This window comes from Dermacentor andersoni, chromosome 2 (genome assembly GCF_023375885.2).
Source record: "Dermacentor andersoni chromosome 2, qqDerAnde1_hic_scaffold, whole genome shotgun sequence".
Lineage (NCBI taxonomy): Eukaryota > Metazoa > Arthropoda > Arachnida > Ixodida > Ixodidae > Dermacentor > Dermacentor andersoni.
In genome coordinates, this window is record NC_092815.1 from 141,116,907 (window position 1) to 141,140,833 (window position 23,927).

The window sequence follows — 23,927 nt, forward strand, 5'->3', positions numbered from 1 at the left end:
TCAACTTTCAGTGTTCATGGAACAATAAGGAAACTCGAATATCAGCATTACAAGAGTTCATAGTTTGTGAAACCCTGGCAAAACGTTGGATGTCAAAACATCGTGCTCAGAACCTTGAAAAACCTTCAATTTTCGGGAGATGCTTAAAAAGGTCATGGAGTTTCTTTTCAGCCAAGCTTAAAAGCATTTATTTTTTCTTTTGGCTTTCTTACATCTGACTGTCCCCTCTACTACAATGTTAATATTGTCACGTGGTAGTGATGTATAAGGACCACAGTAGCAATACTGTGAAAGAGGAAACTAGTTTTTATTGGGCGAACCTGTGCCCACAAAAGCCGGCTACACTTAAAGAACAACGACAGTGGCGAACACAGTCGGCGATCGTCAAAATCTGATCAGTGGGTCAAGCGTGGCGGCTTTTATACATCAGTCGTCAAACGTTCCAGAGTAACTGCTGGGACCCGTGTGTCTTCCATAATGTCCTACACTATTCGCGTCGCGCATACATGCAATCAGATTACACAAGGTTCGGTGACAGACAGCAGATGGAACCATCAATAACATTCCAGAAACTTCCCATACATGCAGGCGCATCCTGCACTGCGCGATAACATTTGTTAGCTGGTGAAATGTGGTTGCCCGATAAAGATAAACAAGTACACGTGTCAATATTACAAGGCTTAAACATAATCTCTATTGTCAGCTATTCTTTCCGTGATTGGGAATCGCCTTTTTATGTGTGAGTATATTTTGTTCCACCACCATTAAAGCAGCACACACAAGAAATATCGAATCAGTTTTGACTGATAAAGTATTCCTTAAAAGAAATTTTTTCGTCAATTTTACAGTAAGAGGTTGAACAGTAAAAAAAAATTAAGGCGAAACTTTCATTTTTCAGAATTTCATACTGAAACCTGGTGCCTGTATGTCACTGTGATGTCACAGATTTCAAAGTGTTTTCTCATGTTTGGGATATTGTGACCCAAACACAAGTGTTCATTGTGGTTCAGTGTTTTCGAAACTTGCTTAGTTGAGTCATTGCCTCTTTTGGAATATGAGGTAGTCCATCTTTAATGGTAAAAGATTAACTAAGCCTGAACAAATAGTGTCAAAATCCATGATGCTGTGGCAAAGCGTCACCTCATGGCAGGAGGGGCTGGCTTTCCTGATACATTGTTAAATTTATGAGTACATCTGAGCTTTCTGCTTTAGTGACCCTTTAAACTGCAATGCATGAAAAGAGCTTTTTGAAGAACATTACAGGGAGCCATCAATTTCGTCCTCTGTCCCCTTTTAGTCCTCTTCTAAGGGCAAAGCAGTTGTCCGAAAATTGAGCTAGTGCAATCCAGTTAACAGCTTTGCAGTGGTTTGCTTGCTAAGCCTTTTTTTTTTTCGTTTCTATTTTCCCTTGTTTGCAATAAAAAGGTTTGCTCGTTGAAGACAGTCCTATGTTGAAGGTGTGCTAGTAATGTTGCTTTGATTCTCGAAAATGATATGTCGCACCTCGAAGGACCTCAACCCTGTGATGTCCAATGTGTAACATTTGTGCGACGCTGAGTTTGATGCCCCAAAATTGTGATTCAAGTGTGGAAAACTTAACACGTAGCCTATTGTAGCATTTTTTATATGCTGGAGCGGGCTTTCAGTTGTGGGGAATCCGAAAGACTAATTACTAATAAGTAATTAATTACTGTACTAGTAAAGTTCCAACTGTAATAACATTTCATTGTTTTTTTTTATTTGTACAAACATACTCTTCATGTGCAGACATAAAGTTGAACAAGGTGTTCTAATGTTCATTGATGTGGAACTGTGTATGGGCATAACAGGGTTTTTTAAAAACCCATAAAAATTTTCCACCAGAATCGCTACGAGCTTTGATGGTATTTTTTTGCCATGTGGGACGCAGTGGACCAGACCCTGATAGACCTGCATGTTCACCTCCTGAGGAAAGCAAACCGGAGAGTGCAGCGAGACCGTTGGGAGAAAGCACTCATCAAGGTCGGCCCTGTTTGTTTCACATTGTTTGAAATGGGAAACTGTATGAAAATATGTCTTTTGCTTTTGCTGTTTAAGCTCCCGTACTCGCTGACAACATTTTCGTACTATGAAGGGAAAGTTACGCAACCGACCGATCATTGCTGGAAATATATTTTTTTTCATTTTCTTCTTATTTTCTTAATGCGACAAATGGAAAAAAAGAAATTTGTGATGCTTTAGCATAGAATTTCAAGGATGTGAAATATTCGCTAGTTGGCATGGTTGTTTTATTCTATTCCATCGTTTGAATGTGCTGAGCTTTGGCAGATATGTGGGATTGCCGCATGGTTTATGCATCGCTCACAAGTAAAATGGTACTTGCATCCTTTCTGCAGCCATTTGTCATGTGCTATCCCACTACTCAGCTTGCCCTGGAGACTTGCGACAAAGCAGATGGCGCGCATAGCATATGCTGATTTAACTGTGGCTGTCTTCGTGAGGTCGAACAAGCTGGGTAAGGTCAGAGAAACTTAAAGCTGTGTCGCACTCCATCGTACAACTTGGACTGTGTGTGCCGAAGCTCAGCATCCGTAGTTTCATTATAAGAGGTGCACAAAAATAATTTTGCAGGTCCAACACACACAATAAAATCTCTTTAAAGTGGCGCTTTATTGTCATTTATGCAATGTGTAATCTCATACAATGCTTATGTTTATGCACCATACCAATCACAATTTCAGCGTGACACAGCGTTTACGTTTAAGTGCTAAACCGTTGACAGTCCAAGCATAGATGCACACAGCTGTTCATGCAAATGCGCATGGAGGGACTTCAGCACAGTGATGTCACAAGGATGAATGTGATGTTTGTCAAGGGAAGGATGATGAGGACAGATGTGTGGTGAGAGAAACACGATGTGGAAGACAGGGGTAAAGTTGGCTACTATTTTTCGTTTTTCATTTCTATGTTCTTGGCCTAAAGGAAGCTGGCACCTGTGCACAGGCTCTCACGCAAATGTGGTCTCGCATGCACATGATATGTGACATGAGGCACACACTTGTTCGGCGAGACAGCCACGGTCAGGAAAGTCTGGAAGGGTTTGTCAGGAAAGCTCGCTTTAAAGACAGGGACGCAAAGCAAGGAAGTCAAGGACGTAGCACTCTCGTGGCAGAAGCAGCATTTGTTCCGGGGCAACCAGCAGCATTAAAGTGAGAAAGAATGCGTCGTCACACATCCCCCTCCAAAAACAAGGGAGACTATACAAGGTACGTGCCAACGTCTTACACGGCCATCAACATACTAAAAGGTGATAAAGATAGAGCAGACCTCACCGAAATTCACCCCACATTTACAAGCATCTTAAACAAATCTCTTTTCGGTCAGGACAGTCTTCCTTACATTGTGTTCTTATTCCTTTGTGCATTATTCATCATAAATGCGTTCATACTTTTCGTATTTGCAGTCATTCTCTGTAGTTCCACCTTCTTGGCCAGAAAATGCTATAATAGTACATGATGGCAAGTACTGTTCAAGCCTGTAATCAGCAGATGCCCCATCATCTCTCCTGTGATGCTGCATGGGTGAAACCATTAAGCCTCCGTGCCTTCTAGCAGTGACGGCGAGAGAGCACTGACAAAACAAAGTAGTGGAGCGAAGTCGCTCAAGTAGCTGTGCTCCAGCACCCTAACCTTGCCCTCATGGGTTATTGGCAAGTGGTGGCGCAATCGTTTTGGCCCCACACTGCTATTTAAAGAATGACAATTCACAATGAAAGCCTGCATTTGCTCCCTGGCCGATGCTTGCCAGCGCCTTTACCCCTTTCTTCAGCGCAGGGTAGCCAGCCAGTACTTATACTAGCTAACCTCCCTGTCTTTCCTTCCCTTTTTTCTCTCTCCCTCTCTCTTGCCAGCGCCCCCAGTACTGGCGGTATGGTTAGTCACATGACTAAATTAACCGTTGATTATGAGAAACCCTACTACAAGACACAAATGTCAACACAGACTCAGTGTGTGAAAGTGCTGTAGCTAGCAGGACCGAGACAGGATGTAGTGAAAACAGAACGGATGCCATTGTGATGCGAGGTTCCAACTTATTGGGCATATTTCTATCTCATTTCTATGGAGACAATCCTCAAGGAGGCATGACCTGATTTTCTAAAGCAGCTGGAGGGAAGAAACTGCTGTTGTGACCTGTAGCATTGATGCGCTGTCTGTCAGTCATCGACAGAAGCACCATCTTCAGTTTGCCCATAGAGTGTTTAGCAGGGTGTGGTCGGGGAGGTGAAACTTCTGCAACTTCTACGCAAGTGTCTCATTGGATTGCAGGGTTGGGAAATTGGTTCGTTGCTGTTGCATGGTAGCTACGAAATTAAAAATGAATCTGCAATTATAGCTGTTTGTAGAGCTCATTCCACTGACATCATCTATCTAGTTATAAAGCATTTTGCATTGTTAATGCAGCAGTCACTCACACGTCTGTCAGCAGAATGAAGGCAGTATGGACAGACAGCACCAATGAGCATAGTCATACAGCAAGCTGCTGGTGTGCAGGCCCTTGTTGCATGTGAATAGGCCCTGCTGTTCGAGCCAGTTAGTGGCGCTCGTCAGTAGCGGGAATTGTAACAAGGCCTCACAATCAAATCATAACAAGGCCTCACCCACACAAGCCTTTATTCCGTTTCATACATAGCAGGCAGTGCTCCGAAGACCAGAGAGCCGCCCACTCTCACTGCTAGCATTCACAACCAAACAAAAAAAATTGTGCATCACAGATGAAAGAAAGATGTAGCTATGCATCATGTAATTCATTATAGCATTAAGTATTATGTGTTATACACATAAATGTGGTGTATTTATTACATGGAAGGCGCTGGAGATTGGAACCTATATACACGACCAAACAAGCGGAGTTATGTTTCCTGCAACTAGCAGCCACAGCGCACCACTCGCACTCCTAGTCAAAACATACCACGTTGCACACCGGAAGCAGGAACGTGCACAAATACTATGTGATTTGATGTAATCTTGTGTGCAGAAATATGTAGTTCTAATATATGAAGTAATTAGCTTCCAGTTGCTTACATTAGCGGACTACATGCAAATGCGCAGTAAAAAATATATGTGCTTCAGCTCCGTAGCTTTGGCTGTGCTGCCATAGAAAGTTGTCACTGTGTATAAGCTGACCTTACGCCCTAGAAATGTACCTGAGAGAACAGACAAGGCCTGTTCTTTGAGGCAGGTCTCATGTTTTTAATCCTTAAAATGTTCGTGGGTGCTAGCGCGCGCAGTGGAGAACCTGCGTGCACAGTTGGTGCTACAGAGCGTGCTACAGTTGTGTTGCATGTGATGCTAGTACTGTTCACACCACAACACTAAAACAAAGCAGCCTGTTCTGTTGCTCATGTTGAGCACATTCAGTGTTTATTGAGAGGGAAAGAATGACTTGTAAGGAGAGAACACTGAGGGCTTTCCCTTTCTTGCTGAATTTATGTTGTGCCCATACTGTGATGCCATAGTATAATGACGCGGGTTTTTATTTCGCCCGATTTCGGATCCTTCACAGGCAGAAGCCAGTTAAGGCGCTGCATTGGTGGCACTAACACTTCATAGGCAGAAGGTGTAACATAAGACTAGCGTATAGGCGTGGTTGGGGAGCAGAGTGAAGCAAATCGCTGTAGAGTAAAATCAAACTGGAGGACTAGTAAAGGAACTGGTCAACTACGTATACAGTTTAACCTCAACGTAACAAACCTGAACATAACAAATTGTTGGATATATCAAAGGTATCATAACGTTTGGTGGCCCATGTTTTTTCTCAGTGAGTATACTTGGGCTATAAGAAAAAGTACAATATACAAAACAAGTATCAGTTACAGCAAAGCGAATGTTTGCTCACTTGCAGTTGTAAGTATGTATTCTGGTAGCAAAAATGTCTACTACTCAGTAAGAACGACTCTAAGCGGCACATTCTGGACTCACATCTGCATTGTGGCCAACGCCTTGGCTGGCCTGGCTGATACAGAGCCAAGCAACAACATTCAAGGAACTTTCAGTGTCAGTGCACCACTCTCGCGGATCACAGAACTGCACGGTTGCCTATTCAGTGCAAAGCACATTTGCAATTTAGGGTTGTCCATGTGCGACATATTGGTGAGCTTCCAATGGGCCATCAAACTCAACAGGAGACCCTTTAATGTCTCATGAGAGACATCACGCTTGCATTTATTTCGCATATACCCACTCACGTTTTCATTTTTTCTTCACTGATATCACTGTGTTTGCTTATTAATGAAGGGAAAATAATGAATGAAATTATGAATGAAATAATGAAATTAATAATGAATGTCGGGCACAGCAAAGATATTTGATATGTCCGCTCACTTATGACAACCAGTTAGCCAGCTCAGTTCAGTTACAATAAACGAAAGGAACCATGAAGCAGCATCTCGACGAGTTGGTGCTGGGGAGAATGCTGCGTGGGCATTCACCAGCGTGAGGTGCGTAATCATCACTGTAATTCCTGGAGAGGTGCAACAGCTTCCGAAGAAGGAGGCCTCTAGTGGCGAGGATGACCATAAAGCTAGCAAACCTCCAGCTGCACCCCCCAATTGTTAGGGGCTTCATCTCTCACCTCCTCAACAGCTTGGCGAACTTCAAGAGTGTGATTACCTGGATTACGCTACATAAACTTAACTCAGCATTTTCTGCCATTAAGTGTCGTGCACATCAGTTTTAGTAATAAAGCATCTCTCCGGCGCCTCGTTCAATTTCTTTTAGGCAGTTTTGAGGGAAAGTTCAATTGCAGTATACTTCTGATATAGTGAAGACGCTTTGTGCAACGAAGGTGTTCAGGCTAACCCCACCCCCTGGCAATGTCACTGGTATCGCCCAACAGGGCTGAGCAGCTGAAACCGACTGGCAGACCTTTAGAGAATTTGTCAAGTGCATGCAGACAGTTTTGGCGACTATGGGAAGTGTTATTTGTTGTTACAGTGTTTCGACAGAAATGTAGCGCTTTCATTTTAGTTCTTATGTACAAGTTCCAACCCGCTCAAGCTCTTTTGTTGTTGACTTTTTCCTTGGGTTACATAAGTTTATTTTGCAGAATCCAATATCCGTATTCAAACTGAAGCGTTAGGGCTGGTGCTAAAGAAAGCAGAGGGTGTCTGGCACGCTGCTGTTGCAATCAAGATATTTTGACTGCTGCTATAGCGAGCTCTTGTAGACGCTTTTTTTTCCCCTGTGCATGAACACTCTGTCACATTTTTCAGCTTTGATGCAAAATGCTTGACTTTCAGAACAGAGGAAGTATGTCTAAATTGTGATTCTTGTGAAGAACTCGTGGTTTATTCAGTAGAGACATCAGTGAGGTTGGGAGAGCAGAATGGAGAAAGGGAAAAAATGGAAGGTGGTGCGCCCTGTAGTTTATAGAATGATGGATTTTGCCTGTCATGTCTTTACAGCTCCAGTTGGAGGTCAGTGAATCTTTTTCTTCAGGAAATGTATACAGAAGTTATCTGGACAAATAGCATAGTTTACTGTGACGGGAAAGGTTGGTGATTTGACAGCGTCTGGCTCAGTACCAAGTTACTGTTTACACTGAAAAGAGACCATATTGCAGCCGAAGTTGACAGAAATTGAATCAGGCAGCTCTTTGTAGACTTCTTTTTATTTCCCAAAAGAAAGGAAAGACCCAGATATGAAAAAATTATATCAAATCCCTTACTTCATTGGCACTGTGGTTTGAGCCGAAATTGAAAGCAAAATGTTCAGGTATCATAATCCTCACTAATAATCACTTTTGTCTCATAAAAAAAAAATCTAATCTAAAAGCTAATCGAGATCTTAGAAAATGTTTTACCTGTCTCAAGTAATGTAGTGTTTCCGTTTAGGTGCATTTAATAATGTTTTTGCTTCTTGGTGACGATGCATTAAATATGTTTCAAATGTAGGTGTAGACAGCTGCCTTGCCATCTTTGCCAGACAGTTGCTCTCTTAAGGCCTGTTTTAATCCGGACCTACCGAACTGTAAATAACACATATATGAAGAGACAGCATCAAAATTAGCAATGATGTAGGCTACTTTGCTGTCTAGCAAGCACACGACACTGACAGGTGATACTGCAGGAAGTGCATTTGACCAGGCTTGCGGTAATGTTTAAGGCCCACTGACGTGGCAGGTATTGAACCTTAAGCTGGAGTTATGTTTCGGTAAGAAGTTCCCATCCTAGGGTAATGTATCGTCTGCTAAGCGATGTGAGTTGTCAAGCTGCATAGATCTGTAGCCAATCGTTCATGAGTTGACTAAGCAACAAAATGTGAGAGAAGTGGGCCTCTATTCCCATGGGTCTCTGAAAATCACTCGCTTAACGTTTCGGCTTACCTTGGCATCAGAAACTGGGCGTTACGGAATTAGCAATGTGAAGTGATGTTGTGTCTTTTGGCACACAGAGAAGGCACCGTCTTCATAGATGTCAAGTTAGACAGTTTTGCTTTCTGGATTGTATGCACCAACGGACTGTTCCGGCAGCGCTGCCCATAGTTGAGCACTGATCTCTGCTGCGGCCTCGTCCTTCCAGTTCTGCCACCAGGGGTCCAATGTCGATGGCTGGGAGCTGGAGCGCTTTGGCTACCGCAAGGCCAAGCTGTCGGTGAAACTGGCCGTGCTCAAGCGATTGCTCGAGTTGCAGTTTGACGCCAACAGCAAGTTCAAGGCGGAGCTCAACAAGCAGGAAGCAGACGTATTGCGGCTGCAGCCCATCGGGCGCGACGTACGCGGTCACCTCTACTGGCTGCACCGCGACCCACAACTGAACCTGCGTCTTTACCGTGAGCATCCCGATGATGAACGCTCCTGGATACTCATCTCCCGGTGAGTGTGTGCCTGAGTCTTCAGCTTTTTTGATTTAAGTATTGAGGGACTACAAGGAATGTTTGCCTTATCCCAAGTCTATATTACGAAATGGATTAGGTGAAAAGTCAAGAAATACACCTTTTGCTGCCATAGACTTTCTGTTTTAATGAGCAGTGCCATTGTGTTGGATATTTAAAGCCAAGATTTCTTTGCTTCTTCCCCCTTGCTTCATGGGTGCTGGCAGTATTCTCGGCAAGTAGACGCAAGCCCATGGCTAACTGCCACACTACCCATTAGGTTTTCCACTGTCTTACCTGTGTGCAATGCCAGGACCCCATTAGTTGGCTCTCCACAGATAGTACCGTAAATTGCTTCAGCATTTGGGTAAATAACCTAATATCAAAGGGATTCTTACTTAACGCTAATTTTCACATGTGCGTGAAATCTGCCAAATTTATTTTTTCATAATGCTTTCTGGGAACAAGTCTTTGTTAACCGCCATGTGATGTGAAGCTTGCAGTGTGTTGAGAACATCTATCCAATGATAAAGCTGCAAGCTGGGTGAGAGTTATTGCATTGATTCTTAAAGAGCCCCTCACCAGGTCTGGCCATTTTGAGCTGACAAGCGCAGAGCATACAATGCGCGCCAACGATCGTGTTTGCAAAGAATTACATCACCACGTGCCGTGGAAAGGTCTGAAATTTCAACTTTAAGGCCATTTTTCATTCTCCTCGCGCCCTTGCACCTACGTACTCGGGTCTGCAGTGTGACGTCGCTCGTGGTGACTCATGACTTCAAGAATTATTCAAGGCAGCATCTGTTATTTGTATGATCTGTTGCTTGAATTGACGAATTGAAGTTTAGAGAACTAATAGAACACACAAATGGAATGTCTGCATGTTTTTTGTTTTACTTTGCACTGAAGCAAGGGAGATGTACTCCCGCTTCGTCTGCTTGTTTGTGCGGTTGTGCAGTCACGTGCGCAGGTACCGAAACTATGCCATTTTCTACCGTGTTCCAAGCATGATCATGCTCTGCGATCCGCTTGTTCTGCCTTAGTATTCGTGCAGCCTTCCAAGTGTAGTATTCATGTGTCCTTGTGCACAGCACGCAAAATCATACGCTGCGTGAAACCAGACAATCGGAAGAGGCCGTGCGCAGTGAGGAAAAAAAGAAAAAGCAAGGAGACAAAAAAAATAAAGGCAGGGCCCGTCACGTATGCATCACGCAATTCTCGAGGTCCGGTATGGCAGAACGCAAGGAAGGAATTTCACTTGGGGGGCGACGGAGAGAGCGTCTCGCTATGCAGTGGAGCTCGCTTCCTAAAATCATCGGTTCGCGGCACTGAAATATTTCTATCTCGGCTATTAATAAGCCAATTTGAAAAATTTTTTTCTGGCAGAACGCTCCCTAGAGGACATGTAACAACTTTCACCATATAACCAAAATTTACTATGAGGCCTGGTGAGGGGCCCTTTAAGACTAACACACAAATTTTGGAAGGGCTGCACAATTTTCAGCATCTACACATCATGGAAACTGAACAACTGCCAGTATAACATTGCATCTTCTACATTTGGAAAGATTGGATGCGCTTTGTAGATGATCACAAGGAAGAAGACAGGACAGGCGCAGGATGGTGCAGACAGGTATCTGTCCTGTCTTCTTCCTTGTGATCTTCTACAAAGCGCATCCAATCTTTCCAAATAAAATGAACCAACTTGCCCAACAACGCATTCTGCTAAACTACATTTCTTTTACATTGTTGCTGGATTAAAACTGCTTTGTGCACTTAGGCGCAGTGGGTGGCAGGGGTTTCAGTGCATGTGCGTTTTCCTTGCTTTCAGTTAGCAATTTGAGGCCTCATGTGGTTGGAGGGGTTTAAACGCCAGTAGTAAATTGGTGTCAAGTGTTGTTGAAAACAGCCGTCATAAAACAAAATGGAAGAAACACAACACAGGATGTGCATCTATTTCTCTAGTGCTAAACATGATTTCTCTGTGACGCTAGAAGCCTTGCAGCCACCGTTTCTGGAGTCAGACGATGGCTCATTGCACGCTGCTTCATTTCAAGTTCCTTCATGCAAGTTTCCTTGCTGAATGTACCTACTATAATGTAAGCTGAGAGTCGAAATGAGCTGAGAGCAATATCGATAAAAACGACGAGTGAACATTGCACGTGCTTGCAACGAGCGTTGAAAACTTATAAAGGTCGTCTTCTTTTCGCACTCAAATGCATTTTTTCGTTCAACTTACATTCCAAGGAAAGTCTCTCTCTCTCTTCCTGGCCTTCGGAATTTTGAGGGGTCAGCCTAGAATGGAGGACAAGTCTACATTCGAATAAATTTGGTGTGTGGCATAGGAACTGTAGCCTCATTGAGCCAGCCAGCCAAGGCTCTAAAGCAGGCCGCACACATAACTCATGTTCTTGACAAAGAAAGATGTATGCCAACCAAGTAAAGCTTATTAAAAGGCTAGACATTTCAGCTTCCATACGGAAGCCTCGTTCACGATGGGGTGAAAAAGGTTGAAGTGCGTGTTTAAATAGGTTTTAGCATGTGGCGAAAGCACCACGCGTAAGATAGGGGGAGGGTTTCTTCACTTTGATTGTGTGTGTGTGTCCTGTTGATTGTGTCTCTCCTCCAAGTACAGATGTCACTTCCAGTTTCTTTCCTGGCCGATTAGACTAGCCTTCATCCAGTCAATATTGCGCATGGCCGTTGCTGCGCGCTGCAGTGCCCGTCCGAAGAAACGCGCTTCCATTCCTTACATGCCTGGCATAAGCGAGACCTTATCACGCGTGCTGTGTAAATATGACGTTGAGGTGGCTGACGTTCCTGTGTGCAAACTGAGGCACGCACTTGTTGGTGGGAAGGACAAGCTGCCGAAGGAAGCCTTTCCTGTACATTGGGTCCACATAGGGGAGACGGGCAATCTTAAACAGCGGCTGTACCAACATCAAAATGATGTGGATAAAAAAAATAGTGGCTTTGAATGCTTTGGCAGAGCATGCAGCAATGACTATGCACAATATTGACTAGATTAAGTCTAGTCTAATCGGCCAGGTAAGAAACTGTAAGTCACGTCTCTACCTGGAGTCCCTCAAGATACAATCAACAGGACACACACTCAAGCAAAGGAACCCTCCCCCCGTCTTGTGCGCAGTTTGAGTCGCGTGCTAAAACCTAATTCAGGGCACTTCAACCTTTTTCGCCCCACTGTGAACAAGGCTTCCGTACGGAAGCCAAAATGTCGTGTTTTTTATTAAGTTTCACTTGGTCGGTGTACGTCTTTCTTTGTCATGTCTCATCCTGACCAGATGGGCTTCCGTCGAACTCTCGACTAACTCTTGTTCTGGAAGTGCATTTAAGCTTGTCAGTGAAATGTTATGGTTCTCAGGTGGCAAAGTAATTGACGGCCATAGTATTCTGAAACCATGGACCCTGAGATAAGGCCATGTCGTGCACAGTGCAGATTTGGAGGTCAAGCCATTCCATTTTGCACATGCGCTGCTTCAACAACACGTCACAAAGTCACAAGGGACATCGTAAAAGCATAAAGCTTTACATCCGTTCCTGTTCTACATGAGCACATCAAGGCACAGCTTGCAGCTGTCCCTACATTTTCTTTCTGCCATTGTCCTCATACTTCCCATTGGTTTACATTGTGTGAGGAACCCTGAATATGGTCTGTGTAGTTTGCAGGCTTTGTTGCAAGCCCTGCATTGTGTGTCTGTTCCTTCCTTGCAGGAGGAACTGATTGTGTGTGTGTGTTGTGATGTGATGTGATGTGATGTGATGCTGGTGGTCTCTGTGCAGGACGCGCGATGAATTGGCCAAGCTCATTGCCGACCTCGAGGGCAGCTTCTCGGTGGTTAAGAAGGAGGAGAGCTCCTCCATGGACAGCGAGACGGGTGAAAGCAACCTCACCGAGCCAGACTGTGCCAAGACAGAGGGTGAGTGGGTGCCCTTGGGCTATCAAAGGAGTTCAGCAGCAATCAACGAAGTGGAGATAGAATAAGGAACTAAGTTACAGCATAAAGCAACACAGTGGTGGTGGCATGGATTTAGCAGTGGAGCATCCGTTTCATGTATTCGAGGTGCTCGGTTTGAATTCCTGTGCAAGCCACTTCATTTTTTCGCTTTTTGATTGGTGCCCGATTCTGGGAAAAGAGCTGCTAAAAGCCAGTGGGTTATGCTAAGTAGGTATGCACAGTAGGAAGTCCCACTAAACTACCAAAGATGCTCTCTTGCTAGTACATTTGTATCTAGGAGACCCACGCATTATGTAACAATACCTCTTAAGCGGAGCACTTGAGGTAATAAATTAAATAGTAAATAAATAACATTAGTTGCGTTAGTGAGTTTGGTCCGTTCCTTCAACATGACTTCGCTTTGAAACTGGTTAGTACTAGCGGCATCATCAACACTTGCTTGGCACTGAGCCGACAGCGGTGGGCCGCTTACGTGGTCAACAGGAAAAATCACTGCAGCAGGGGCTTTGCACCCCACGCCGTTGCAAGAAGTTTGCCACTAGTGTGTTCATTCCTTAAGAAAAAAGGCCATCTTCTCAAGTTCTGCACGCGGCCAGAAATATAGTTGCCCTGCAGTGCACTACCGCACACATACATTGCTGCAACAGAGTAAATTGTATTTACACCATATAGATAAAATTTGCCCAAACATTCGTTCATTGTAGCTGATAGTACGTTATAGCCATGTCCGTTAAAAGCAGAATTCGTTGTGATAGTAAGTTTCTTCTAGCGTTTTCTCCTGAAATGTGTGAACGAGGTTCTACTGTATTCGCTGTGCTGTAAACACTAGCTATTCCCTCAGCGGCACGTTGCAACGAGGCTGAGCAGAGGCCTCGTTGAGTAGCGTCGTCAATGAAGCAAAATTGGCAAGATGTAGATGCCCTTCACATTCGTGTATGTCACCGAGAGATAGGGGCCAGTATCACTATGTGCTGAAACTAATGCGAACATGCGAACGCTGTGTGCTGCACATTTGTACAGAGGAATCCTTCAAGAGACGTTAAAGGCAATTTTAAGTCAGTGTGTACTGTTAGAAAGCCATTCTAGAAACCACGCAGTGCTTGTTTCGTGCCAATAAAATACTTAATCTAAGAGGAAATCGCGTTTGGAGAGTCCACATACCTTTAGCACAATTCAAATTGCATGTTCTCGTATCGTACGGTAAGCATGCGTGCCTTCTGGTGGCTAGCCGACCCAATCTTCTCACGTGCTTTCACGCTTGTCTTTGTTGCTGTTTCCTCTGTCCGCATTGCATTATCTTTTCAATCGGTCCTGTTGACGGGAGTGGACTTAGTACCAACAGAGACGACACGCTGTGGAATGGCTGTGCTCTGTGGAAAGGCTCCGACGACACCCGGTCTTTTGCCAAATATACTGTAGTAGATATCCAATTCACAGGTTGAATTGTTCGAACGTTTACTATTCGATTTTCGTTCATATATTTGAGTGTTTGCATGCATATTCTGTGGAAAAAACTTCGCAGTTGAAGAAAAACTGAGCTGCAAAGTTCCGAAATGCTAGGTCCGGTTTGCTGAGTTTTGTAGGACTTGTTCAGTTTTAGTATTACCGTAAAATTCCAAACAAGTGCCCCCACCCGTGCAAGCCCCCCCGCTAACTTTACTGTCAATTTCATATTTCCACGCCGTTCCGGGAAAGCGCCCCCTCCCCCCGCCCGCACCCTTATCACGCGCCGCGCCTGAGCAACACTGGTCTGCCCCATCAAGTCCAAGAAACTAATCCAATCCAATCCTTCCTTTCAAGCCATTCGCATGCTCGTTCGCACGCGCCATTTGTAGTCTTGTTTTGGCATTGTGAAGTTCACGATGGCGATGCATTCGTGCACAGTGGTGAAGAAAGTTGAGGTCGTACAATGGCACCGAGAAAACGGAAGAAACGTGCACCAAACGTTTTGACATATCGAGCTCAACCGCAAACGGATACGGGAATGGGACAGTAATTTCGAGAAGTTGCTTCAGCAAAACTATGTGAGAGCAAAACTTCGAAGAAAGCTGAGTAACAGTGCCCCAGTTTTCAGTGAATGCATGGACGATGCCCTCTTTGAGTTCTTCGAGCGGGAAAGAACGGCAGGACGTGCCGCTGGTAACCGGCTTCTCTCATAAGAGGCTGTCAGAATAGCCAACAACATGCCGTTGGGAAACTTCGTAGCTTCCAGCCATTACATAAGTCGATGGAAGCAGCGGTTCGGCGCGTCAATGAGCCGTTCTACGAACGAGAGCCAGAAGACGCCCGAAGAGTTTTCGGAGGCAGCAAGTGCCTTTCGGTTTGCCGCAAACTCCCAGTGACAGCACAACGACTACGACTACACGTTGTAGAACATCGCCAATATGAACCAGACGATGGTCCGAATAGACAACCCAGGCAACAGGACAAACAACGCAGTTGGCGAAAGCACCATACGGATCGCAAACATTGGATGTGCCTGACGAGGCTTCACGGTTTGCCTAGCCGCACATGCCGCCGGCCACAAGCTCCCGGCATTCATTTTTTTTTTTTTTTTTCAAGGAACAAACCGGGAAAATTCCAGCCAGGGTCTTCGTGAGCCTTCGCATACCAAGCGAGAATGTTTTTTTTTCTTCTTCTTCTTTTTTTTTTTTTCGATGGGGTGAGGAATCACATGATGTCACTAAGTTCGTTCTATCAAAACGCTGACTTTTTTTTTCTTTGACTCGTAGCAAATGTTCGTCTCACCGCCACAAAAAATGGCTGAATGACATCGGAAAAGATGCAGGAGTGGCTGTCAAGAATCTGGGGCCCAAACGTTGATGACGTGCGGCATTTACTGGTACTGGACCAGGCGCCCATCCATAAAACGCAAGCTGCCAAGAATGCTTTCGAGGAGCGCGATACCAACGTGCTCTATGTGCCTGCGGGGTGCATTAGCATCCTGCAGCCGGCAGACATCTACTGGAACAAGCCTTTCAAGTCCACCCTACGGCGTTTGTGGGAAGAATATATGCGCGAAGAAGAGAGGATGCCCAAAGGAAACCTGAAGAAGCCGTCGCGCCAGCATGCTCTCGATTTTGTTGCCGAGGCGTGGGCTGCTGTACCCGAGGGGACTGTGGCACGCTCCTTCGATAGATGCGGCATTACTAACGCACTTGATGGCTCGGAGGACGGCGACCTGCATGGCGGACTGGCAGATGTTGGAGTCGTGGCGCCAAAACACTGGCGTGGGCTTCAAGTGGAATGCTGTGAACTTTTTCTTGCGACTGACTCGGAGGAGTCTTTCGGTGGTTTTGAAAGTGATTGACATAGCAATCATGAATCTTTCGCTCAATAAAGTTCATGTTCCTAGAAGTAAACAAAATTTTAAATCCATGTGCACTGCGCTTTTTTTTCCTCGCGGGAAAATGATGCCGCCATCTTGAATTTCGGGGCCCCTTCCTGGATAGCGCCCCCCCCCCCCCCACTTTGCCAGTTGCTGGGGGGAGGGGGTGCTTGCTCGGAATTTTACGGTATTATCATTATTATTTTCTCTCTACTCTGAGCTGCTGCAAAGAGTGTTAAAAAGTGGCCAAGTTCTATTGCATCAAGACATGAGAGCATATGCTATAGGCAGAACAAGGCAGAAAGAGCATCACTGGAAATGGCAATGCAATTGCAGTAGAATCTCAGTATAGGGAAGTCGCCTAAATGGAATTGCTGGTTAGACAGAACAGGGGTGTCTCAGTTGGTTGATTTTGTATTCAAACAATGTAAAACATTTTTCATCAATTGGAACCAGAACGTTTGCTACTCCTTATAAATGGAACTACAGAATCAAGCTCTAAAAATTTTTTTTTTAATCAGAAAGAAGAAAACGGGATCTCAGCTTTCTTTCTTTATTTTTTCTTTCATTTGTTCTTTTTTTTTCCTGTTCTTAATTTTTTTTAGAACACCTGTCTCTTTTGAAGAAAGTCATGCTTGCTGGACATGGCCTGTGCACCAACGCTCATGCAGCCATGCAGCCAAGCTCTGTTCAGGTTGACAGGGGAGGCAGATTTGGTGCATGGATTAACCATTATTTGGTCCTTCAATACCAATAGCACGATGATAGTTTATAGACTAACTAGGTCACATGAAATCATTTGTACTTGCGTCAATGCTCACAATCCCGATTATCCAGATTATTTTTATTGCCACTTAATTGGATAATAGTCACCGGACTTGTAGCCAGTCCCTGCTGAGTCTAAATTGCCACTTGATGACTGGACTCATTCCAGAATGAGTGCTTAAGAACCTTGAACTATCTTTTTCTTTTTAGCTACCGTATAAGTTGGAATGTATGTCTTTCTTTCTCGAAAAGAAAACACAGCCAAAGTAGCCACCTTATCTTGTATGGCGGTATTTAGCACATTGTCAATTGTCGTCTGTCCAAGTCAAAGTCGGGGGTCAACCTATATTCGGGACCGACCTATATTCTGGTTTGTACGGTAACTGCTACATTCACTTCTTAATAGTCAAAATTTCTTATGACAGTGTTAAGAGGGTGCATAACATATGGTGCTGAACCCTTGCACATCTTTCTCGATAAGCAGAACTCCTGTTTATCAGAACATGTTTCTCTGGTCCCTTGAGGTTCTGTTTCACAAGATTCTACTGTAGATTAAACAGATTGTGACCAGAAAAAAATCAGCAACTAAGACTTTGAAAACTGCAATGCTGGCAGTGGAAGGGGGGCTACGCCACTCAGACTCGGTTTTTGATAGAAAGGAGTAAATAAGCAAGTTCATACAACAGTAGCTAACGTCAACATTGTATTGGTGATCGGTGCTCATTGACAAGTACAAGCTGTACTCTATACAGTATATACCAGTTTTGATCGCTTTATGTTCCCAATTATAATTTTACCTATCACTTCTTGCATCCTACTTAGTTACTTCTGTCATTCAAAAGACTGCTTTGGTTAGGCAGCAATTCCATGTTTGATGTCTAGGTAGGTGTGACTTCCTTTTCACCTGCACGGTTTCTTGCCGAGGAAACAGTGTATAGTTTTCATGACATTGTGACACAGTCACTTGTATGGTAATGGTACACAGCTGTAGTGCTGTTATCGGGCTTAGTGTATCAACTGATATTAACTATTAGTAACTAGTAGTAACTTCTACTCTGTTTCATTTGCTTGCAGAAAAACCAGGCTCCGGGCTACCAGGTGATGAAAAACCTGCAGTGACAGACACGGGGCAGCCGCCATCAATAAAGAATGAAGAGCCTCACCACGAAGAAACTCTTTCCATAACCCTCTCTGCATCTGGTACCACAGACAAGACAACCTTCCCCAGGTTCGTCATCAAAAAAGAGCCGCTAGAAAACATCACCTTAGAAGAGACTTCAAAGTTGGATAAGCATGAATCGCCGTCGGAGGGGGAAGTTGTCCACGTGAACAGCGAGAACGCCGAAGCAAGTGAAAATGATCTCTCCAAGCGCCCTCCAGGAGAAAGCCACCAGGAATTGAAGAAGTCCACTCCACCTAGTGAGGACAGTGCAAAAGACAAGAGAGGTGACGGTGGCGGCAAAAGCAACAAACTATCCGTAGCCGAGCAAAACAATGCAGAGGACTTGTGTACACGGGCCTCAGCTGAAGACGGTGAAACCAAGCCGCCTACCAGGCCATCATCGCCACCACCACAAAACCAAGCACACACTTCTGGGAGTCGAACTGCGCCTCCACCGACCTACAAGCCAGCCGCCACTCACGGGTTTGGAAATGCCAACGGTAATGGCACGACGATGGTGTCAGAATCCCTTCCATGTGACCTCTCAGTTGTCCACCGGGAGGAGTCGAACTCTTCCACAGGAGACCCACCCACATCCTCAGAAGTGCTCCAAGCCGCAGAAGTCAGGCGAGTCGTCGACGTTGGCGCTGAGGACTTGCGAACCGGCGATAAACCAGAGGAAGTGCACGTATCCGAGAAGAACGGCCAGCCGGAGTCGCCAAGCAGCATTCCATATGCGCACGAGGGAACTCGCCACACGCCAGTGGTGTCTTCAACGACAACGAACATACGGCGGGTTGGCGCCATGGAGCAGCCACTGGCACTCGACCTCACCAGGGTCCCGCCAGAAGCTTCTTCAGTCGATGCGACGACGTCAGCTGTCTTGGCCTCCCAGGATTTTTGCACATCTGGCGACCTGCCGGGAGTTAGCAAACAAGACAAACCTGCGACCGCCCACGGGGCTTCCTCAAAGCCATCTTCGTCGCTTGAAGACAAGGCATCGGCTTTGCTAACCACTTCCAGCCCTTCTGCGAGCACGGGGGGTGTGGAAGCTTCTGTGCCTGGATCCGATAATGTCACGTGTGCAACTGGTGCCAAAGCTGTGGTGCTTCCCATGTCCTCCGGTGTTGGTGAAGGGAGTTTGCAGCCTATTGCTGATGCAGTGACTCCAAGGACACATGGAAGTGCGGCAATGTGTTCTAGCGGGGGTTCGGTGCCATCAAGTAATCAGCCTGAATCTGCTAAGCCAACCAGGACAGAACAACATAGGGAAAAGAAGGACCTTGCCAGCATGGTAAAAAAACTAGCCAGTGGCGCAAAGTCTACTGATGCGAATTCCAAGAAGCTTGATAGCAAACATCCATCTCCAGGGAGCAAAGGCTACTTGGGGGCAGACCACTCTGAACATGGCTCAGTGGAGACACCCAGCATTAAGGTAACTGATGCAGTGGCTACCCCTGAATCAAAATCATCGGCAGCTGCCCAACATGTAGAGGAAGGTGCTAAGCTTTCGGCTGCATCTGCTAGTGGAGATGTTCGAGAGAAGGGAAGTACCGTCATTACAGCATTGGCTGCAGAAGCTAAAAGTGAGGGGAAGGATGTTGCTAGTGAGAAAATCACTGCTGGCAGCTCACCATCGAAAGACGCTGATGCATCAGTCAAGACAATGGGGGAAAAGACTAGTGCAGCCCATGAAAAAGTGGCAGGAGGGGTCACTAATTCCCCAAACACAGTTCTCTCAAAACCAGCCGAGCCACAGGCGGATGCAAATGCTCAAAGAAACTCTGAATCTTCGCCAACAAGCTCGACTGCAAAGCCATCGAAACCTCACCTACCTGATGCATGCAAGGAGCGCGCAGTGGCTGTTGAGAAAAGCTCAAGAAAAAGCAAAAAGCAACGGCATATTGAAAGAGTTAAAGATAAATCTCCAGACTCTCAACTGATAGATTCACCTACCAATAAAGCGGCATCATCACCTTCAGATGTACCGAGCAGATGTGCCTCGGAAACGTTAAAGCCTGACGCTAAGAGGGTCCATTGCGAACTGGAAGAGAAAAGTCAAACAAAGAATGCAGCAGAGGAACTGCACGTGGTTGATCCCAGTAGTGAAAAAGTAGAGACAGAATCAGAAAAGAGCGTGTGCAAAGACTCGCCACGCAGCGAACAAGCTGTCGACGTGCAGTTGCCTACTCCCGATCAAGGAGCCAGTGTAGGAGACAACAAAAGCACAGCGGATTCATCGAAGGTCGTGGCACCAGAGCTCAAGGCAGTTGGCAAAACTTTCGACTGCAATAAATCTGACCACGTAGATGTCGGTGCAAGCAAGGTGACCTCGGAATCTCCTCCGAGTACGAGTGTTTCGTCATCTGGTGAGGAGGGTGGGAAGCAGAAAAGCAGTGTTACTACAGATACAGGCAGTGATATGCCTAACTCAAGAAGTGCTAACAAAGAGCACTGTGAGGACACCTCAAAGATAAGTACTTCTGGAAGTGCTGCGAAAGGCAAAGCTAGTGTGGAGAGCAGTAAGGTGTCTTCTCCCAGCACCCAGACTGAGGATTCTGAGGAACAAAAAAGAAAGCAAGGAGACGTGGGTACCAGTAAAGCTGAATCCAAAGCCACTCCTGAAGACCAACCCACAGTCAGGACACTGGGTGAAAGCAGTGTAGAGACCAAAAGTACAGCTGATGATGAGGTTGCACGAGAACCTCAGTCTGAAAAAGTATGCAACAAGGAAGCCACAGTGCAGGAGAAGGCTATGCAAGCAGAACATAAAGAAGATCCTCAGGTGAAACACGCTGGTAGTGGTGACACGGTGACGCCTGAAGGAAAGACCAGCGGTGATGCCACTTTGGTAAAAAAGAGGAGAGGCAGGACACTGTCATCGTGCGTTGCAGATTTAAAGAAAGGCAAAAGGCAGAGAAGAGGGCAACAGGACAGCGATGGTTGCAGTGACCGAAAGGCAGCAGGTGAATTGAAGAGTGACGCTCCACCACCATCTGTGTGTGATACTGTGAAGGCTGGTTCACCTGAGGCACCTCCTGGGAAGACATCCATAGAATCTAGCAAGGAGCAGCTTGTGTCTAGTAATTGTACAAAGGCAAAAGAAAGCGAAAGTGATATTCCAGCTTTAAGCAGTGATGCTGTGGAGGGTGATAAAGAGAAGGCAATGGACACTATTGTGGATGCCACACCCAAAACTGAGAGCAGCACCAAACAGCCTAGTGAAACCGAAGGCGCTCGGGATTGCGGTGTCGAAATTGGTCACCAAGACGCAGACAGCACTGACAAACCGGTGGTGGCAGACGCAAAGAATGAACCCAAGAGCAGATCGAAGGGTGAACAGGGCTCCAGGGCCTCAACAAGACTCAGAGGAGATGCCACAGCGAAGAGGGACAAGGCAAAGACACCCAGCGACGAGAGCATCACTCATTCCACAGCTGCCGAGCACAGCGAGGGAGCCAAGGATGGAGCTGTCATGGACGATCCTCCACTTTCTACCATGAACAAGACAGAGCCAACATCAGTAGTATGCGAAGGCTCTACGGCAACACCCCGTGATGAGGAAGCAGTTGATGCTTTACAGGCACCCGCTGAGCTTTTGCAGGACACTCCATCGGGAGCTAGGAAGCGGGGCGGCTTCCGAGGCCGCGGAGGTCGCGGGAGAGGTCGGGGTAGGGGTCGTGCTGGCCGCTGGAGCCACACAAAGCGGCGCGTTCGGCCGCCGGAAGGGCCCTCGCCCAAGAAACCCCGTGAGGAAGGAGACAAAGATGCCGGTATCAACGGCGACGCTGCGACACCCGCAGAAGGTGAACCCGCCCCAGCAGCTGCCTCTGCCTTTAGGGGCAGTGGCAGGGGCAGGTCGCGGGGAGGTCGGGGCAGGGGCCGCGGCGCTTCAAGGGGTAGGGGTCGCGGCCTGGCCAGAGAGCTGGGTGCTGCAGCGGCCTGCCTCCTGGGAGCACCGGAAGGCGAGCCACCAGATGAGGACAGCCAGGGCCGCCGTCGGAGTTCGCGTATCCAGCGGGAGCAGGAAAAGCGGCTGTCAGAGCTGGCTCAGCAGATGGCTCTGGAACAGCAGCTGGAGGAGACCATTTTGCAGGAAGAGGCTGCCGCCAAGGGGAAGACAGCAGTCACCAAGAGCCCCAAGGTGCGTTGGCCTGCTCTATACTGCTGCAGCATGGCAACACCATTTCAGTTGTTAGTTAGTTAGTTAATTCGAGTTTAATGGTGCAAAAGCGACTAAGACCATGCTGCGCCAGTCACACATTTCAGTTGTATCCCGTTTTAGCACTGTTCTCAAACCAAGGGATAAACGACAAGCATATGCACTAGCTTCCAGCTGATTTTCAGAAGGTACTGTAATAAAATAAACTGCTCACTACAATGCTTCCATGACGTGTTATCGGTTATATAACAATTATATCTGCCTACTGGGGTGCCATGCAGGGTGCGTGACACAAAGACAGTTTTGGCAGAACGGCTCATATATACATCTTTTTCCTGGATTTCACATTCTTTTTTTTTTTTCGGTACAGACATTCAGCAGCCAGATTTAATTGTTATAGCCAATAATGCAGCATGGGAACATTGGAGCAAGCGGTTTCTTTTACGCTAGAGTACACACAAAGGTTCACAGTGTAGCAACTGCTCATATTTACATCCGACTATTGTTAACACCAGAAATGCCATAGGTGAGTTTGACTGTACTTCTTTCGTATAACTCTAATTTAAATGTTTGATGCTTGTCCCCTCTGCTTTTTTCATGCAACCCGGCTATAACAATTACCGGTTCTAACAATGGAATTTTCTTGGCACTTGAATATTGTTATACGTGAGTTCGACTGTAGTGTGCCAGTGGCAATAAATGAGACAGAGCACATGAGTACTGACTCGCCGTGCATTCTCTGGATATCATTAGATACAAGAAAAGCCAGACTGCAGTGAAAAGCCAGCGTCATCTGGTCTAGCCCGCACCCATGCCCTACAGCAGGGCTTAAACTTTCTGTCCTTGGGGAATCCCACCAGCTTTCCTGGAGTGCCACTCCCCTTTCCCTCTTACCACTGATGTGCTTATGCACATATCAGTGGTATGAGGGAGTGGGGGAGTGGTGGGAACTCAGTATAAGGGCTCATTAGAGAATGAAAAGGGGGACAAGGAGGGTCTTCTTGCATGCTCAGTACTGTGAGCACTCGAGTGCCGCCACGTCTTAAGGAGAGTAGGAGGGGCCTCGTTCCTTCAAGATCCAATGAACCAAAGCATAGCAGCGTTGCCACCTCTACGTGTGGCCTCCATTAGTTATGGTTCAGCGGGTTATCTTCAATCTCGAAAGCCATCACCCTCGACGAGGCATTCACGGTAATACTACATAGACAAGCAGTTTCCTTTTTTCTTTCTTCCTTTCTATGCCACTTCGAGCACCATCAGAGTGCACCGGCCATACGGCCACCACTCTAGGCACTGCGTGCCATAAACAGCACGACTTCATCATGAGAACAAAGTCGTGGGTGCACAAATGGTATTATTTCTTGCAAACAAATGTCGCAAGTCCTTAGCGCAGCGGAGGGGTCTTTAATGTACCGATCGTAAGGCTAACCCGAAATGCCCGCATTTCCTGGCACGCAGCGGTGCCTGGCAGCGCGGTAGCAAGCCAGCCTGCATCGAAACTGCGCTGTACCGACACTGATGTGCCTAAACCACAAATAATACGTGAACGCGCCCCTCATGTACAATACGTTTAAATAGCTAATTTCGTCATCCATTGGCAACAAGAGTCAACCAAGCAGACAGTGCTTAATTAGAAAGCGACTCTCAGCTTGCAGAACTTCTGAGTTGATTCCCGCTGTGCCTG

General features: G+C 46.1%; 1 protein-coding gene and 1 pseudogene across 1 annotated transcript in view; both read left to right on the forward strand.

Moving 5' to 3' along the window:
- LOC126540654 (uncharacterized) overlaps positions 1-23,927 on the forward strand; it is a 69,585-nt gene that overhangs the window by 2,820 nt on the left and 42,838 nt on the right. Inside the window, exons 2-5 of the mRNA XM_050187491.2 lie at positions 1,910-2,001; positions 8,558-8,850; positions 12,651-12,787; positions 17,994-22,225. Coding sequence (XP_050043448.1) covers positions 1,910-2,001; positions 8,558-8,850; positions 12,651-12,787; positions 17,994-22,225 — 4,754 coding nt within the window. The remainder of the gene's footprint in view (positions 1-1,909; positions 2,002-8,557; positions 8,851-12,650; positions 12,788-17,993; positions 22,226-23,927) is intronic.
- On the forward strand, positions 14,695-15,535 carry LOC129387307 (uncharacterized; annotated as a pseudogene).